At 40.5% G+C, this 16,109-nt stretch overlaps 1 protein-coding gene across 4 annotated transcripts in view; it reads right to left on the reverse strand.

The window, feature by feature from the left end:
• TBC1D19 (TBC1 domain family member 19) overlaps positions 1 to 16,109 on the reverse strand; it is a 101,692-nt gene that overhangs the window by 52,914 nt on the left and 32,669 nt on the right. For all 4 annotated transcript variants that reach the window (XM_065597009.1, XM_065597008.1, XM_005300298.5 and 1 more), the window contains 4 exons: positions 14,055 to 14,165; positions 11,478 to 11,550; positions 10,569 to 10,607; positions 4,981 to 5,093 (listed from right to left, as the gene is read on the reverse strand). In XM_065597009.1, coding sequence (XP_065453081.1) covers positions 4,981 to 5,093; positions 10,569 to 10,607; positions 11,478 to 11,550; positions 14,055 to 14,165 — 336 coding nt within the window. The remainder of the gene's footprint in view (positions 1 to 4,980; positions 5,094 to 10,568; positions 10,608 to 11,477; positions 11,551 to 14,054; positions 14,166 to 16,109) is intronic.

The following is a 16,109-nucleotide window of genomic DNA, read 5'->3' on the forward strand; positions in this document are numbered from 1 at the left end:
TGCATGGGATTCTTCCGTCCTAAGTGCAGGACTCTGCACTTCTCCTTGTTGAACCTCATCAGGTTTCTTTTGGCCCAATCCTCTAATTTGTCTAGGTCCCTCTGTATCCTATCTCTACCCTCCAGCGTATCTACCACTCCTCCCAGTTTAGTGTCATCTGCAAACTTGCTGAGAGTACAGTCCATGCCATCCTCCAGATAATTAATGAAGATATTGAACAAAACCCGCCCTAGGACCGACCCCTGGGGCACTCCACTTGAAACCAGCTACCAACTAGACATGGAGCTGTTGATCACTACCCGTTGAGCCCGACGATCTAGCCAGCTTTCTAGCCACCTTATAGTCCATTCATCCAGCCCATACTTCTTTAACTTACTGGCAAGAATACTGTGGGAGACTGTATCCAAAGCTTTGCTAAAGTCAAGGAATAACACATCCACTGCTTTCCCCTCATCCACAGAGTCAGTTATCTCCTCATAGAAGGCAATTAGGTTAGTCAGGCATGACTTGCCCTTGGTGAATCCAGGCTGACTGTTCCTGATCACTTTCCTCTCCTCTAAGCGCTTCCGAATTGATTCCTTGAGGACCTGCTCCATGATTTTTCCAGGGACTGAGGTGAGGCTGACTGGCCTGTAGTTCCCCGGATCCTCCTTCTTCCCTTTTTTAAAGATAGGCTAATGTAGTGCCCTTTTCCAGTCATCCGGGACCTCCCCCGATTGCCATGAGTTTTCAAAGATAACGGTCAATGCCTCTGCAATCACATCCGCCAACTCCTTTAGCAACCTCGGATGCAGCGCATCCGGCCCCATGGACTTGTGCTCGTCCAGTTTTTCTAAATAGTCCTGAACCACTTCTTTCTCCACAGAGGGCTGGTCACCTTCTCCCCATACTGTGCTGCCCAGTGCAGCAGTCTGGGAGCTGACCTTGTTCGTGAAGACAAGAGGCAAAAAAATCATTGAGTACATTAGCTTTTTCCACATCCTCTGTCACTAGGTTGCCTCCCTCATTCAGTAAGGGGCCCACACTTTCTTTGACTTTCTTTTTGTTGCTAACATACCTGAAGAAACCCTTCTTGTTACTCATAACATCTCTTGCTAGCTGCAACTCCAGGTGTGATTTGGCCTTCCTAATTTCACTCCTGCATGCCTGAGCAATATTTTTATACTCCTCCCTGGTCATTTGTCTAATCTTCCACTTCTTGTAATAACATCATTCTTTTAGTGTGTGTGTGTGTGTGTGTGTGTGTGTGTGTGTGTGTGTGTGTGTGTGTGTGTGTGTGTGTGTGTGTGTATAATTTCCTGTACAACTCAACATAAAAGACTAATAAGCAATTCATTGCCAGACATTAAACTTATATAGTCCTAAATAATTCTGCAGCATAGAGCCAACAGTTTATTACTCGGCGCCATCGCGTAAGCACACTGCTTGTATCTTTGTGTATGACACTGTAGACGGTTTTTTTTATATGAGCTTTATTGAACACAATCTCTCAAACTACCTTATTTTGATGCTCCCACACACACCACCCAACTCCGCCTTTCAACTTCTAACAAAGGAAATTTACTGACCTATATTAGATTTATATGCTTATACGGTCAGTTGTAAATCTGCAAGTCTAGAAAAGTGTCAACTCCCAATGATATGCATTAGAGAGGAAAAATTATTGCAACCATATAATTCAGTAATGAACAAGCAGAGAATGAGAAAGTAGTGCTGGATAAACCATTAAAGCATATACAAAATATTCAGCTATTCTTTGTGATCTGTTACTTGAAAATTGCATCGTTTTACTGAACACCTTATTTCATCTTTGCACAATATATGCCAATGAGCAGCCACAAAAACACTTTACAGTAATAAAGTCTCAGGGCATAAAGAGTCTTGGATTACCGTAAGTCATTATACGATTAAGTCTGTGTTTATTAAAGATGACATATGATTAGTATTTCAGTTTATGGATATGCACATCATAACATTGTGCTGTTGTAACACACAAGTCAGCGTGTGTTCCATGTCACCCTTTGTGACCAATTGCAATATGGGTCTGTTACAACTCTGTTTGAGAGCCTGGCTCTTAAAGCTCAAACTGTATACATTCATGCTTTCAGCTGTCAAGGTCCCTGGTTCAATCCTTGGTACACTAGTCAAGATGGCAACCATCACACTATGATACAAAAATGCTGCTTATATACACAACAATAACAAAATAAACCTCCAAAAAGCTATTTGATCATAAAGTAGTAGTTTTCAGTTTAGTACAATAGAAAAATCATGATCTGGAATGCACACTATTTAGCACCACAAGTAGTAAGATTAAGACTAAAGAATTCTGTTTTGTTCATTGATTTGATCATTTCAGTCCCATCTCTGAATACGTCCACTGGCTCACCATCCCTTACTGCATCAAATTTAAGCTTCTTTTCTACACCTTTAAAGCCTGCATAACTTTATGCCTCCCTACTTATCCTCCTTTCTCAAAGTTCTTATCACCCTCTTCATAAACCCTGCCACCCACAGCTCCACCAGCATTGTCATCCACATTCAGCCATTCGTTAGCTTCTTGCATAATCATCACAGTGCCCTCTCACTCAGCACCATATGCATGCATGGTATTACCTCCATTAGCTCATCCACAAGGCTCCAACCCTCTCTACTTTTAAGTACCTCTTGAAGAGCAATTTCAATTGCATGATGAATCAAATTATCTTGTATACCTATTGCCTATTGTTTCCTTTCCCCGAAACTTTGTCTACTAATATTTGCATCAATAGATTTTGAGTGCCTAAGAGCAAGGGCCACTGCTTCCAGAATCCACCTTGAACTTTGTGAATGCTACATAAAGAGATATTATAGTTGGTTATTTTATTTAAAGAGAAACATTTGAGAATTTTTTTTTAACTGGGTTGGAACATTTTACCTAAGGAGTCAGTTTTCTAAAAGTGTGTCATGTGATACCCGAATATAAAACCATGGAATATCTTACTATTTCTTTTTTTTTTAAATAAACGCCTTGCCCTTCATTTATCAAAATAGAAGATTTGATCTTTAATTCAGTTATTTTACTTTGCATATTAAGACAAACATACCTTTAAAATATGAAGTGCTCAAGAGAATGTAGACAGATGTGCAATGAAGCCAACAAAATGAATTTAATATTTCTAATATGGTTACTGTCAAAGAGAGAAACCTCAGACTTCAGCTGTCAGAATAATTTAGAAGAACTCCAATCTAGCATTAAGCATCACAAATATGTTGTATAATATTTCATTATTACTTTAGCAGGGGCTTTTTTATCTAAAGGGAATTTAATCTGTTATCCATTGTAAACAAATGCCTAGACTATTTCTTCATGAAGGTCTGAACTAAGTGTTTTTATCACTAGACCAAACATCTGTAGTTGGATTTTTAAAAGTCCATTTGTCAAGACTGTTTTTCTTAGCATTAATGTTCCTAAGGTTTGCTGCCAATGTAAAACTTACAGTTCCTGAAAATATGAAAAGGTGTACATTTCATTAACAATGGCTAATATCTCAAACTTTCTAATGGTCAGTTATCAATGTCCCTCAATTACAACCATATGACTGCATATCTTCAAAAGATACAAAGTACAATATTATATTATTAACAACTGTGAATGTCACCATAGGTATGCATGGTTCCTGTCCCAGTGAGTTTACAATATAAAGCTCCAATTCTGCAAAGACTTATACATGTTCTTAACTTTATATGAATAGCCCTATTGACTTCAATGGGACTAGTCATGCTGCATAAGTCTAAGAATGTGCATAAGTATTTCCTAGTATCAGGGCCTACGTTAAATAAGACAAATACAGGATGCTTTGGGAAATAATGTTGGGCAAAGAGATGAGAGGACAGTACACATGTTGGTTCCTTAATTCATACATGTAAGGTGTATGCATAAATGTATATATTAATTTAGAATTACAGATACATAAATTAAAAAACAGATTGTGTCATATTGTGTCTTACAGAGTGATTGCCACAAGAGACTAGAGTGTCCACACTACCACTCAAACAAGAGCATTAATAAAGATATTTTGGTAATTCATAAATAAAATTAAAACATCTACATTAATTTACAGTTAAGGTCACAAAGCCCTAGCCTAAATTTTGCGATGTTTGCTAATTATCAGTTAGGAAGTGTTTGTCTACGTTGGGACTACTTAAAAACAAACATTCAAAATTATTTTTGAACCTTTGCTCTGTATTTAAAACCTTAACTTTGCTTCACAGCTGCAGTTTGCAAAACTCATGCAAAATCCCTAAAACTATTCTGTAATTCCTTCTCTCCTTATCAGCTAACTTCTCACCCCATGTCTTTCATGCAGATTGAAAACACATATTCCATGCCCCACCCTACTATTTTGAGAAGAAGATTTCAACATCTTCACATTGGACACAGCCTATAAATAGAAACATTCTAATATCAACCACATGGATTAAACCAGATTATGGACTAGAACTTCCAATTTCTATAATACGCCACCCACTTTGTCTAAATAGACTGATTCACCACTATGCTTGGCTTACTACTTCTTCCTCACCAACCACAATTTTATATGAGTAAGGAAAATTATATTATAGTTTTGTGGCTTAACCCATGCACACACTCATCAAGGCTGATTTATTAACTGTACAATACTTCTGCTCTGATTGGTCAATCAATGAGCTTTGGTTTAAGTGGGAAAGCTTGTATCCATGCATGTAGGCTTTTGTTTTGCAGGCATGTTAAACACACACACACGCACATGCACACACTATTTAAATCTACAAATATAATTCTTATAAAATGGCAAACTAACCTTACAAGTCTAAACATCTGAAAAATCAGTATGGTTTTAAAATGTTTACTTCTGTGACAAAACAGCAAAATTGGCAAAACATTACTAGCAAACATACATCTATTTTTTCAATAGCCAGGTGTATTTTAATTTGATTTTAACCTGGTTTGCCCCTTACCTCAGGCTGATTAGAAATATTCAGAATGAGGGCCCACAATTCAGCTCGGAGTGCTGTTGGGCATCCCTGACGGACATACTGTTGGGCTGCAGCACTATCTTGTTCTGTTAAAACTGCAAAATATGTATATGTCATGAATTTACATAACATACATAAAATCATACATTTCCAGAAATTGTCATGTCATTTTTAAAAGTTTTAACTACACACACTGAAAGTGATGAAGGAAGGAAAGACAAGCACAACCCAGGCCAAGTCCCTGCATCAAACAGAAATATTCTACCAAGTGAACTTCCCAAGTCTATCTCCATCTACAAATGTGTACTTCTTGTAATGCATATAAATATCAAAGGGACATTATATAAAATATCAAAATATATTTCAAACATTTACAATCACTGTATTTACCGTATATACTCGTTCATAATCCAAATTTTTTTTTAGTAATAAAGGGAAGCACCAGAGAAGGGGGTCGGCTTATGAACGGGTATAGAGAGGGAGAGGTGGGACACATCCCCTCCCCCCAACAGAGGGAGCAAGGAGAGGCAGCACAACCAGCAGAGCCAGAAGGGAAGAGGCAGGGCCAGAGTCTCTCCGCTTCTGGCCATGCTGCTCTCCCCCCCAGCCTCTGAAGCAGCTGCAGCTCCGGGGCTGGCAGGCTGCAGCCATGCTGCTCGGCCCTGCCCCCCCAAAGCAACCTGTGGCCACGCTGCCCGGACCGCTGGAAGATGCTGCGGCCGCCCCTCCCAGTCTGGCCAGCCAGAGCAGGCTGCGGCTGCGCTGCCCAGCCTGCCAAAGCAGCTCCAGCCAGGCCATAGACATCCTCCCCTGGCCCTCCCCAGATAAGGTGGATGGGATGGGGAGAGTGTGGGGGTCCCGGGCTAAGGGTGGGATCATGTGGGGGGTGGTCACAGGGGTTACTCCCCTGACCCCCAGCTTCTCCCCCTCAAAAATTTTCCCCATCAGTTGCTGTCCAGGTCCATCAGGGTAAGCAGTTGGTGCGCCAGGACACTTTGTTTACTTAGGTTTACCTCCATGCCTGCAGACGCTCGAGGTAAACAAACCATCTCGGCCCACCAGCGGCCTATCCTGATGGCCTGGGAGCCAAGTTTGCTGACCCCTGAGTTATAGGGTGGCTTATGAACAGGTCATAAAAATTTTCCATTTTTACTTATGCATCTTGGGGGGCGGAGGAAGGGTCAGCTTATAAACGAACCGGCTTATGATCGAGTATATATGGTAGTTTGATATCAATTTATTTTAACCTTACTTCTTTCCCCTTGCACCAAGTATGCTAGTTCCTTAGTATATGGCAACTTACGAGCAATGGGTTGCTAATATTTGTTTGATGCAGTCTCTCTCATACAAAAAGGAAACAAGGAAACACTGGGACATTTATTTTGAAAAATACACACAAAAATCAGGAGGACTTTATAAGCAGGACTGTGCTTCTTATTCTGAATTTACACATAGGTGATTCCTGGCCCAATGACTACAATGGAGCCAGGATTTCACCCAGGGTTTATCATCCATTTCCTTCTCTTCACATGTCTTTCCTTGCATCTTACTGGGCAATATTCAGCAGCTCAACCAATGGAGGGCTTCCACGTGAAGGGTGTGAAGTATCCCTTTCTATTCCTAAGCCTCAGTCATCAAGCTAATTAAGGAAGACCAATGCTGTGCATCTGAAATCCCAACGCACCACTCTAAAAACTGTCCTAAGAATTGTAGTTCTAATGTAAATAAAAGGACTAGCACTGTAGCCATTTGATTGGGATGGTGCTGCAATTTAGGCATGATGGCTTTACCACCCAGCATAAGTAGGGGCCTAAAGGACAATGTACATTCCCCTGATTTGCCCTAATGCAACAGTCAGCCAATGGGACGGTACCTCTAAGAGGAGGGCTCTCATTGAGAAGACAATTGATATTAGCAAGCAGAGCTAAACACGGGTCTTTCTGCTCAACCCTCTACTGTACAGTCAATTCTTTGTTCTTCATGCTTTCCTTTAGTTTGACAGAAGCTATTACTGTATTGTTGTCAGTTTTTAGCAGAATGTGTTGCATTGTTGTTGGCAGACAAACTTCAGGCTTTGCTGTGAATCTCAAAGCCTTCAGCTTCAACACATTAACGTGCACACTTTGAACAGATTATCAACTTCCCCACTCAGGTTTCCTAACTGTGCCTGGAGTCAGTTGTTAGCTATTCTGCATCTTATAAGGGTAATCCCTATAGAAGTTATGTGCATAGTTGGACCTCCAGTCTAGAAATGTTTTTCATGGGAGTAGTGGGAACTAAAGAGCATTTATGTCAGATCATCAGGCTGAATGCCTTTTGGAAAGCATCACACATCCTGGAAAGACATCAATAACCTCAAGAAGCAAATTAGCAATTATGCTGATGAATGGTTTGGTTGCTACATTGCTTTTGCGAGGACTTAACTTTACTATTAGGTCTCTGATTAGATGACTAAATTGTAATATACTCTATTAGTAGGCCAAAGTGTGCAAGCTTCTATGAGAGAGTGAATATGCTTTATGATTCATCACAGAAGACAAGTCAACTGCCTCTAACTTCTTTGTCCGGACCATTGAGCATAGAATTACACAAATACTACTGCTGAGTTCTGCCACCAATATCACGACCAATTTGATAATAGTATGGAAAAATCATAGCTAAGCCAAAGGGTAGGGACTGGTACTGAAGTGGACCAGACCAACACAAACCTGAAACATATTGGTGGCTAGAAAAATGTGTATGTGGGAAACTTTCTTAATAATAAATGCTAAAATATCTCCAATAGATTATGACCATAGTGGAATACAGGGGTTTCACACTGTATTCTTTGTACAGATGAATAAATAAGATGCAATTCTGGGGGGAGTTTCTTAGAAAAGTAAACTATCTTCTTGCTTTACTAAATTTTACTGACTCTTAAGTTCACGATAGGTATGTCAGTATTCCCATACATCCTGTGTGATATGGTGGGAGAAATCCGGAAGAAGATTTGGATACTAAACCTAAAGGATATGCCTCCTTTCCTCCTTGGTGAAGAGACCCAGGATGCTGGAATAGCCCAAGATGCTGAAAGTCCCCACTGGAGACCTAGGCAAAATAACTGTGCTTCATGAACTCTGCCTGGTTACATCAATAGGTGAGGTGATAAGACGAGAGAACAGAAAAGGATACAATTCAAAATCCTTGAATGAAGCTAGATAAGTCTGGTTCAGCTGCAGTCACCTCAGGAGTCAGAGAATCAGACCTACCAGACTTTTTCCACATTCGCTGGCTGGCCTGTTTCCCAATCTTCTTCAAATTCATGCTTAGATGAACAAGATATTTTAAGAGGAGGACACATCATGTGGCCAGCTGGTCCAAAGTAAACAAAGGGTCATCTGTTCCAGAATTGCTGGAAGTCTCTGTTTTACCAAATATTTTCTTGGCCTGTAGAGTTCTATAATAGATGGTGCATTCATGGCTTAGGGTTTTTTTATTTTCCACCTTTTTTGGCTTCCTAAATGCTTAGACAGTAAAGGAAAAATAAAATACTGCCACACTACATGCAAAAACTTAGGAAAAGAAGACAGCCTCAGCAGAGAACAAAACAATATACATGATTGAGGTGTTTCCATCTTACCACTCTTTGCAGAGGCAAGAAACAACCTCGCTAACAAATTGGGATGCGTTATGCTGGCTGTAGGAGAGAACAATGCTCAGCACATCAGTACAACTGACATGAAGGTAAGGACTATCCAGCAATGGCAACCAAGTCATAGATGGCGACCAAAAGCCTGATCCACTGGAGTTCATAAAAAGATTCCCATTGAATTCAATGAGATTTGAATCTGTGCCCAAATATATAGTGCAGCATTGGTGACAAACAAGCCTTTTTTTCAAGAAGCCTACTGTAATACACGAGAAAAAATAGAAAAACAGAAATACAGAACTTGACAAGTATAGGCTGCATATAAAGCAGATCTGCCTAATTTAATCTCTTAGCTAGAGGCACAAGCCTTCTTCAGTCCTGCTATATACTCCAAGCTTTTCTGGCCAACTGCCATATGTTGCTGGGGTTTTTTTTTATTGTTTTTATAATAAAGAAGGCTTCACCTCCCACGTAGCAGTCATCACAGTTGCTACTAGAAAGCAAGCTGGTCAGTGACCCAGACTCTTCTTCACAGCTGATTAAGACTCTGTCTCATGGCTTCATGTCACTCTAAGTCAGGGGTTGGCAACGTTTGGCATGCGGCTCGCCTGGGTAAGCATCCTGGTGGGCTGGGCCAGTTTACTTACCTGCTGACGCGGCAGGTTCGGCCGATCACAGCCCCCCACACACCGCAGTTCGCCGTCCCGGGCCAATGGGGGCGGCGAGAAGCAGCGCGGGATGTGCTGGCCGTGGCTTCCCGCCGCCCCCATTGGCCCAGGACGGCGAACCGCGGTGAGTGGGGGCTGCGATTGGCTGAACCTGCAGTGTCAGCATGTAAATAAACTGGCCCAGCCCACCAGGGTGCTTACCCAGGCGAGCCGCGTGCCAAACGTTGCCGACCCCTGCTCTATGCCATCCTGTAAACAAGGTGTAGAAGAAGAGTTGGGAGGTAGAAGCTGCTCTGAATGGTTAAGAGATAGGAAGCCATGAATACATAGGCAAGATACGGGGTTGACTAAAAGTCTGTTTTGCAGGGGACAGGAATTCATTGAGGAAGTATAGGGAAAGGGGGGATGAGAAGGATGGTACCTCAGCTGGTTACACAAAGACAGAATGAGTGGTGAGGAAAAGAGAGACGAAGGACCTCAGAAAAAGAGAGAAGGGAGAGATGCCGCTGCCACCTTAGCCCCAGCAGCGGAAGAGGGAAGTGGACATGTTTCCTGAAAATGCTATAGGAGTGCACCAGACCTGCTGTCTGCCCCTTGAAGTGGGGAGGCTGGCTGGAGGAAATAATAATGAGCAGTTATCGTCTACCCCTAAGACAATAGTAAGAGATACTGGGTGTTTCTTCTCTAGCAAGGTTTGATCTAATGAAGGACTTTTTACTCTGTTTTAAAATCAAGGATAACTTCTCATCCTACAGATACAAGAAGAAGATAACAACTAACTCAGAAAGGAGTACACGTGTGGAAAAACAAGTGAAAATCATCCATAATGGCTTAGAGTTGCAGTATTTATCAGGTTCAGCAATTATTAATAACCATCAAAAAGAATTAGGGTTATATTCTCATCTGATGCATGAGCATAAATCCCATTAACACTAATGAGAATTGTGTGTGTACAGATGGAAGAACAAGCTCTCTTGATTTTAAAATGAAATTCAAAAGTCGCATGGGTTAAGCTATTGCCATAAAGGTGTGTGTCTATGCTTGCTATTTTGCTTTTAGTGAACCAGCTGTAGAGTTATTTATCTGGCACCTATTGGTAGATGTAAAATGCCAGGTTTTCTACCTTTATCTGAACATCCATGGCATTATCCACTGTGCTTTGTGTTACCATGGGTGAAATACTAAAATTCTCAGGAATGAGTATTTGAAGAAGACGGTTATTTAGGATATTCTTAATTCCTCACAGTTTATTGCAGCTGAAATCAAATCCTTACCTGTTTGCCCAACACGTACATGTTCATTTTCAAAGAGTTCTAAAAAAAATAATGAAGTATGAATAAAATGCAAAAATAATGAAGAAAGAATTGACAAAAATACTTCAGCTATTATTGTGGTAACATTTTGTATTTTTGACAGAAGATTATTTTGACACCTGCAAAACATACATGTCTGCAGATTAATACACATATTTAACTCATTTTTTACGGCTAATGTTACTACAATTAAAACAGCATCAGCAGCAATAGTCTTCTGTAATTTAGACTGAAGGATAGAAATACAAAAAAGTACACAACACCTTTAAACAGAACATTTTTCACTTGAAAAGTCTCTCTATATCCTATAATTTTCCATTCTTTGAGACCATAGTGCTTTTTCTACAAAAATAATAGTGTGCATACAAGAAATAAAACACCATTATGTACTATTTAAACCACATCTTATTAACACACTTTTTTCTGTAATATTTTCTAGAGCATGGATATCAAAAAGGTGGCTCTATATTTTCCCAATAATCCTGTGGCGTCACAGCTGCACAACTGTGTTAGTCAAAGCAATTTTGATTTGTAACTTGAGACTTTCTTAAAAAAAAAAAAAATTATTTTGACAGACATAAAATCCTGAAAAGAGTTTAAACACCTGCCGCTCCATCTGAAATCAACAGGTATTGCAGGCACTCCACATCTTTCAAATCAAGCCCTTAACATTTGCAATGTTATCCACTACTAGTTCAAATATGTTCCACTTTATTTACATGAGAACCATTCGAGTTATAGCTCTGGGACAAATACTTATGAATATTATGGAAAAATTATATGAGTTTCCTTACAATTACACAGTATTCCATGAAAACATATACTTTATTACTTTTCTAATTAAATTATTAAAGCACAGCACACACTAACCTGGAGGCACTTGTGTAGAGTCATCAATACCCAGCTGTCCTGTATTCAAGCCTAGCTCACTGAAATAGTCTTTCTGAAAAAAAAAAAAAAATACAAATAGAGAATTAAAAGCACATTATTAAGAGCTAGCAGAAACAGATTCCTTCTTTAAAAGTTTAGGTTTTATTAAAAATCCTTGAACTAAATGTGTTTTTATATTCTAAAACTTTATACACATATACAGTAAAATTATTTTAAAAGAGAAAGAAAAATCTTGTTCTGATTCTTAGTCTTATTCTAAGACAGAAAAACAGTTTGACTTACAGGCACTGATTCTCACCTACATATGAGCTTAACTTGGACAAAACAGACAGAAGCTGCAGGGAGCCAATTATGGCTCCCAGATTCACTGGTGCACTACTCTAGGCCTCAAGAAGTGTGTGTGTGTGTGTGTGTGTGTGTGTGTGTGTGTGTGTGTGTGTGTGTGTGTGTGTGTGTGTGTGTGTGTAAAATCAGGTGCAGCACAGAACAGATAAACCACATCCCCTTTCTTCCCTGTCTGGCCTACATCCTGTCCCCAGAATGTACCTGACACATGCTATCCTTCCTAGGGTTGCCAGGCATCCAGTTTTCGACTGGAACGCCCAGCCATAAAAAGACCCTGGCGGTTCGGGTCAACACTGTTGACCGGGCTGTTAAAAGGGTTAAGGCAGGCTCCTGCCAGCCCTGGCTCCGTGCGGCTCCCAGAAGCAGTTGGCATGTCCCTGCAGCCCCCTAGGCGCAGGAGGAGCCAGGGAGGTTTTGTGCACAGTCCCCACCCTGAGCACCAGCTCTGCAGCTCCCATTGGCCGGGAGCCATTTGAGGTAAGCACACCCAAGCCCTCTCCCACACTCCAAATCCCAAAGCCCCAGCTCGAAGCCCCCTTCTGAACCCCAAGCCCCTCAGCTCCACTCCCAGGCGGAGCCTGCACTTCCTCCCACACCCCAATCCCCTGTCCCAGCCTGGCGAAAATGAGCAAGTGACCAAGGGTGGGGGAGAGTGAGCGACGGAGGGAGGGGAGTTGGAGTGAGTGGGGGGCAGGGCCTTGGATAAGGGGCGGGGCCTCAGAGAAGGGGCAGGACATGGGTGTTCCGTTTTCTGCAATCAGAAAGTTGGCCACCCTAATCCTTCCCCATGGGGGTGGAGGGAAGAAACAGGGAATCAGGGCCAGCTCTAGGCACCAGCATTCCAAGCATGTGCTTGGGGCGGCACTTTTAAAGGGGCAACATCCCGGTTTTTGCTTCAGTGGCGGTATTCCACCGCGCCCCCCCCCCTTTTTTTACTTTTGCTTAGGGTGGCAAAAAACCTGGAGCTGGCCCTGCAGGGAATGGCTTGTATAGTTGGTGTCAGAGCCACTTCCACTAGCTGTATGCTAGCAGAGAGTTCTCCTGCACAAACTGACTATGTCTGGTCACAGTAACATAGGCACTGATTCCGTGGGTGCTGCAGGGCTGGAGCACCCACGGGGAAAATTAGCGGGTTAATCCTCATTAGTTTGGTAACCATTAAAGCATGTTGACTTACAACTAAATATAACAACTTTATACTAAATTTGTGGCTTCTTTTTGCTAATCAGGAGACTCACTACACCTATAGACATTTATTAAAGCAATTGATTTAAGCAGTTTAACTTTTTACTTGTGTGTTGTATCAAGCTCTATAGGGTTGGAAATTCAAATCAACTAAATATATACAAAAACAGCATTTTTGTTTCTTTTATTAAATAAAACTATCTGAAATGTGTTGGATACATAAACTTTTTTCTCTCATCAAAATATGTTTTGCATTTCAAACAAACATTTATTAAACAAAAGGAAGCAATAATTGTATTTGAATTGAACTAATTGTTGTTTCTGGTCACCATGTCCTTCAAGATTTTAGAACTAGATCTCATCCTCCTCTTACACATGTACTACTTAATATTATTTGTGTATTTAAATTAAATTAGTTTGATAGACATAAGTAGTTTAGGCCTTAACATACATTGTCAATTGAAAATTAAATTTTAAATAGGCTTTTTTAAATTAGCCTATATTTAAATTTAGATTTAAATAAAAAAAATCTTTTTTTAATTAAAAAAAATAATCATTGATTTTTGGTCACCTGGTGTGGAACTCATTGCCACAAGTTGTAACTGAGGGTAAGAGTCCAGAGGGGTTCAGAAAAGGAGTATTATTTAACAGATAATATAAACATTCAGTTACATTAGGTAGGAAAATTATATAAAGAAAATATACTACCATGTTTTAAGGTGCAAAATCCAACCACTAACTAACTGGGGTAGGAAGAAATGTTCCTTTTTCAATTCTGTATTTCTTTTTCATTAAGAAGTTCCTTTAATAAATCTTTTCCACATGTTACATTTTATTTACTGACCTATTGTACATCCTTATTCACTTCTTTTAAAAACAAACCTATTAACTAATTAAGATTCCTTTTTATTGTCTAGTATATTATAGATTAGTCAGCCAAAACAATTCTCAGAGAAACTTTAAAAAAAAACAAAAAAACAGAGACTTATTTTAAGAGAACATAAGAACAAATACAACTATACTTACCAGTTCAGGGATGTCTTTAACTTTTAGAGGAACCTGAATTAGACCCAGGTGATTTCTGAAACTAGGCTGATCCCCATTTTCATAATTTGGGTTGCGCAGATTCATCAGTACCTTTTAAAAAAAGAATATAATCTGTCATTCCCTGTGTATATACCTAAACTTGAGATTGTGGCCCAACAGTATCAGTGTCACAAATTGTGCTTAGACACAAACGTAGTGCTATTTCCTGCAGCATTCCAACTCCCAGGTGAAGGCCTACATTTTTGGGCAGCCAACTTCAAAATCCATAAAGGGGTCTGATTTTGAGAAAGTGCTTAACTCCCACTCTGAAAATCAAAACCGAGGCACTGAAAAAAATCATACTCTATGTCCTAATTAACACTAGTTTCCCTATCAAACAGTACCTGAAAGCTAATAGTACCTTCCTCAATGGCTCTAGGATACTGATCTGCATTTTTTTTTAAATGAGCTATTCTATTAGTGTTCTGATACCCAGTGCCTTATGTATTCTGAAATTCCACTGCTAAACAATATGCCACAGGATTCACCTCTTGCCACAGAATAGTGGCCCAGAATCTCAACTTTCATTTTTTAAAAAGATATTTCTAGTCCTTATGGTGGCGACTCTAACACTAATAACATAAAACAAGAGCAAACTGATGAGTGACTTAGTCTACAGGGTCTGAAATCACAGCTTTGAGAGCTGTAAACTGCCCTATTCATCTGACCAAGGATCCCATATATTCTGTGATTACGTGGCCATGGATTTTGGCATTTTAATTGGCCAACAAGCAAGGAGTCTTTGTACTTTCCCAGCTTAGCTCATGGTTCCCTGAAGAGCCATCCCCCACTGCACTGAAGGGACATGAGGCTGAATTTAGTAAGGTGTTGCCCCACTTTTTCCAAAGTGTAGCCAAAGGGCTTTGGGAAAAGGAAAAAAAAACAAAAAGAGCATACATGAAACTTTACAAATAAGACACGGTCCCAGGCCTAAGGGCTTGTCTACACCTGCCCTATGGGGGAATGATGTCTAAAGCGCATTAATGTATTGCACATTTTATTGGTCCATGTACACATCCCCTGGTGCACACTAAGATGTGCTTTAATGTATGTGAGCACCTACAAGATGCAACAGCTAGGTCTATGTGGACAGATTAATGCACAACGTGTTAGTGTTCTTTAGAAACAACACCCCCATCGGGCACATTTCCCCACTATGCAGATAGGCCCTAAGGCAGTGGTTCTCAACCTTTCCAGACTACTGTACCCCTTTCAGGAGACTGATTTGTCTTGTGTACCCCAAGTTTCATTTCACTTAAAAACTACTTGCTTACAAAATCAGACATAAAAATACAAAAGTATCACAGCACACTATTACTGACAAATTGCTTAATTTCTCATTTTGTTTGTATGACATTTTAGTTTGAACGGACTTTGCTAGTGTTTTTTATGTAGCCTGTTATAAAATTAGGCAAATATCTAGATGAGCTGATGTACCCCCTGGAATACCTCTGTGTACCCCCAGGGGTATACATACCCCTGGTTAAGAACCACTGCTATAAGGAAATGCCTCCTTAAAATCCTAAATCTGCAACCCTCACTCATCTGATTAATCCAAATTCATGTGACTAGTCCCTCTTGACTTCTATGGGACTACTCTCAGGATCAGGCCCTTCATTGATACAGTAACATGAGAAATGACAGACTATGGGACACAAGAGGAAAAGGAAAGAACAGAAAACAAGAGGAAAATAAACACTACTTTATGGGTATGTCTATACTTACCTCCGGGTTCGGCGGTAAGCAATCGATCGATTTATTGCGTATTGTCTAGACGCGATAAATCGATCCCGGAAGTGCTCGCCGTCGACGCCGGTACTCCTGCTCTGCGAGAGGAGTACGTGGAGTCGACGGGGGAGACTGCCTGCCGCGTGTGGACCCGCGGTAAGTACCTGGTAGTTTGAACTAAGGTACTTCGACTTCAGCTACGTTATTCACGTAGCTGAAGTTGCGTATCTTAGTTCGAACTGGGGGGTTAGTGTGGACCAGCCCTAA

This window comes from Chrysemys picta, chromosome 5, assembly GCF_011386835.1.
Source record: "Chrysemys picta bellii isolate R12L10 chromosome 5, ASM1138683v2, whole genome shotgun sequence".
NCBI classification, from domain to species: Eukaryota; Metazoa; Chordata; order Testudines; family Emydidae; genus Chrysemys; species Chrysemys picta.